Raw genomic sequence first — 3,641 nt, forward strand, 5'->3', positions numbered from 1 at the left:
AATAAAACCTCAGGGAGAAATCAAGTTTTACTTTTAATTTTAACTTTTATGGTTATTATTTCAATAAAATACAAAAAAACGGAAATATGGAAATGGAATATAGAAAAATCTAGGTGTTTTAATAAAATATAATTTAAATATCTTTCCGCTAAATTAGATATTTTTATTTTTGTTAGATAGATTTAAATTTTTAGATTAAAGTATAGTTTGATTATATAGATAGATATTAGAATATATAGATCACATTTTCAAAGGCTTGCTATATGACGAATTATTTAAATATCTATGTGCTAATTATGAATTAGCTAGCAATTTATATATTTTTTTAATTACTTAGATTTTAGAATTTCAACTAGATAGACATTCCATTTTAAAAAAATCAAATAAGATAAAAAGAATATAGAAAAGAAATAGAGAAAGATTCTGATGTATACTAAGACTGTTTATATGACGCATTATAAATTCTAATAAATAAATATTGAGTATGTTGATTTTAATCTCCATCTATATATAATCAGCAATAATAAGAATATTAAATATGTTTATCAATAAATTTTTTTTTAGTTTTCGTTTAGTTACATAGATAGATAGATAGATTAAGAATTTTCAACTTGACTTTATATTTTTAAAAAAGCCATAAATACATAGAGAAAGCTTATGGAAAAGGGATTTATAAAAATTGTGATATATTAGTTCTAAGACTGTTTGTTTTATTGACGAATTGTATAATTTAATTAAATTAAATATAGCTAAAATTTGATGTTTTGAATTTCTCAAATTAATTGAAATCTTTATAATCTTATTAATTAGAAATTAGAATATTTCATTTATTTATAATATATATAAATTCTTTTTAAATTTTCTGTTTATTTACATTGAAAGATTTCAGAACTTTCAATAAAACATATTTCTTTTATCTTCAAAGTTTTTCATCCATATCTAATTCTGATTTGAATACAACTCAAATAAAATTTTTCTAATAAAAATAAAATCATTTGTAAGTAGCTACTTAATCAGAATTAATTTGATTTAGAATAGAGGAGAAAAATAAATTATAACTTTGGATTAGATTAAATAAAATAAGCTGCAATTTTATATTTTGATTTGCTTTTGAAACAAACATATTAGAATATTTCATTTTATTTATAATATATTTAAATTCTTTTTAAATTTTCTGTTTATTTACATTGAAAGATTTCAGAACTTTCAATAAAACATATTTCTTTTATCTTCAAAGTTTTTCATCCATATCTAATTTTCTGATTTGAATACAACTCAAATAAAATTTTTCTAAGAAAAATAAAATCATTTGTAAGAAGCTACTTAATTTGGATTAGATTAAATAAAATAACTGCAATTTTATATTTTGATTTGCTTTTGAAACAAACATATTAGAATATTGAATTTATTATTTAGTCATAGTAATATAATATCAGTTTATCTTTAAATTAATGAATGAATGTTCAATAAAACAAACAAACATATTAGAATATTGAATTAGTTATTTAGTCATAGTAATATAATATTGCATCAGCTTATCAATTTAAATTAATGAATGTTCAACAAGATGTTAGATACTTGTTCAAAGGCTTAATTAATCAAAGCTATTTTAAATAATAAATAAAATCAAAAAACATACACAAAATAAAGAAATATATGAGCAAAAAACAACTTAAGAAGAAGCAACACGAACTTCTTATAGAGAAAGAAGAAAAATTACTTTAGAAGAAGCTGAATAAAAAGTTGATCTAGTCTGCCTATTAATGCTAGTAAAAAGTGAATGCAATTAAGATTCTTGAAAACAACTTAAAAAATTCTTAAAAAACTCTCTAGTAAATTGAACAAAATATTCAATAAAAACCAGATAGTTACTTAAAATTGGCAGAAAACATAGGTATAACTGTTGAAAGCCTCTTGGAAGCTATCGAAAAAGGTTTACCAGAAAATGTGGCTGATATTAAGGTAGAGGATGGACCTTCTCACTTTCTATTAAGTAAACCAGAAAAAAAAATATTCAGTCAACACAATGACTAATTAAATGATCTGATTTAAAGTTCTTAATACATTTGGAGTTCTCTCAAACTTAAAATGCCTTTGGCTGAAGAAAACAAAATAAAGATTATTGATAACTTCTTAGAGAATTTAAAAAATGTAGATACTAAGTTATACTCAAATTTTGTTTCAAAGATATCTTAATCGAATACTTTCTAACAACTTTAGCATATTTTTATCAAAGAATATACAGGTAATTAATATGGTTTAATTAACTCTATACTTACTTCCAATGATCCTGTAAAACTTTCAGCTATGAGGGAATACATTAATATAGCTATTAAAGCCTATCAGGATGGTAACGTGGGGACAGTATATAATAACAACAAGATACTTTATAGAAACTTTAGACTTCCCAAAGACCTTATAAGTTTGTATAAATAAAACAGTTTTATTTACTTTACAAATATGACATCTACTTCTTAATTAGACTTAGAATCATTTGGATAGCCTGATGCTTATAATTTTGGTATTAAGCTTCAAATCTCTTTTCTAGATTTACAATAACAAAAAAAGAATAATCTTTACACAGGGATAGAAGTCCACAGCTTAAGCTATTATCCAAATGAAAATGAAGTTCTAATATTACCTTACCAGCTATTTTAAATTACGAGCGTCAAGCAGAATGGATAAGACAGGTTCATTATCAATTTAAGGGAAGTTGATAATAAGATAATCTTAAACAATATTAAGACACCTCAACATTTACCTACTAAACCTTCTTAGCCAGCTGATAAAAAAAAATTATAAGAAATAATTGCTTAATCTCAAAGTAAAATGTAACAAAAGTAGGAATCTTTAAAATAAGAAAAGATACAAGTTGCTTGTAACTTTTAACAGTAAGCAAAAGATTTCATTAAGAAAAATAACATCTAGTCAATAAAAATTCAAGATTCTTAACTTACTGACATAAAAATATCTTCTATTTAAGATATCTAAGCACCTTAAGAATAATAGTTTTAAAATAACGTAGATTATGAAGAAGAAGAAGAAAAAATAGAAGAATCTGTAGAATACAGTAACAACTAAATTAATTTTACTAATCTTAATAATGAAGACAAATGTAAATTGCTTTAACTTGCAGAAAATTTTGATGATCTGATCAATAAACTTACAGATTAAGAAAATGTAAACAATCAAAACATTAAAGAAGGAAATAAATAAGTAGAAAATATTCTAAAAGAATGGATCCTAGTTAATATCGAAGAGTAAACTTCAAAAGATATTGTAGAAAAAAACTAAGAAAAAATAAAAACTCAAGAACAAACTCTGATTTAGCAAGTCAGTTAAAATAAAAACTTCTTAAAGTTTTTGAATATCCAAAAAAATTAAGAATTTAAAAATTACTAATTTTTACTTCATTTGGTAAATAAATCTTACGAACAAATAAATTAGCAGGCTCTATTTAATGACAAAATCCCAGTTTGTTTGCAGAATAAATTTCTTTAAAGATTTGCATTATCTTCTTAAGATAATTTCTTTCATAAAGTTTACTTCGAGCATCAGAATGCAACACTCAGTCTTTCAGATCTAAAAAAACCAACTTACTAACTTATTCTTTAATAAATATCCTTCTAGTTAACATAATT

The 3,641-nt window shown here is 22.6% G+C and overlaps 1 protein-coding gene across 1 annotated transcript; it reads left to right on the forward strand. All coding sequences in view use genetic code 6, as the record gives it.

Moving 5' to 3' along the window:
* Window positions 1-1,656: 1,656 nt before the first annotated feature.
* TTHERM_01741570 (ADP-ribosyltransferase exoenzyme) lies at window positions 1,657-3,464 on the forward strand (the record flags this gene model as incomplete). The annotated part of the gene is made up of 2 exons (XM_001029188.2): window positions 1,657-3,337; window positions 3,448-3,464. 2 exons carry the CDS (start codon window positions 1,657-1,659, stop codon window positions 3,462-3,464), a joined length of 1,698 nt encoding a protein of 565 aa, XP_001029188.2.
* Window positions 3,465-3,641: the final 177 nt, after the last annotated feature.

Source organism: Tetrahymena thermophila (genome assembly GCF_000189635.1).
Source record: "Tetrahymena thermophila SB210 genomic scaffold scf_8254356, whole genome shotgun sequence".
In the NCBI taxonomy this organism is placed as follows: domain Eukaryota; phylum Ciliophora; class Oligohymenophorea; order Hymenostomatida; family Tetrahymenidae; genus Tetrahymena; species Tetrahymena thermophila.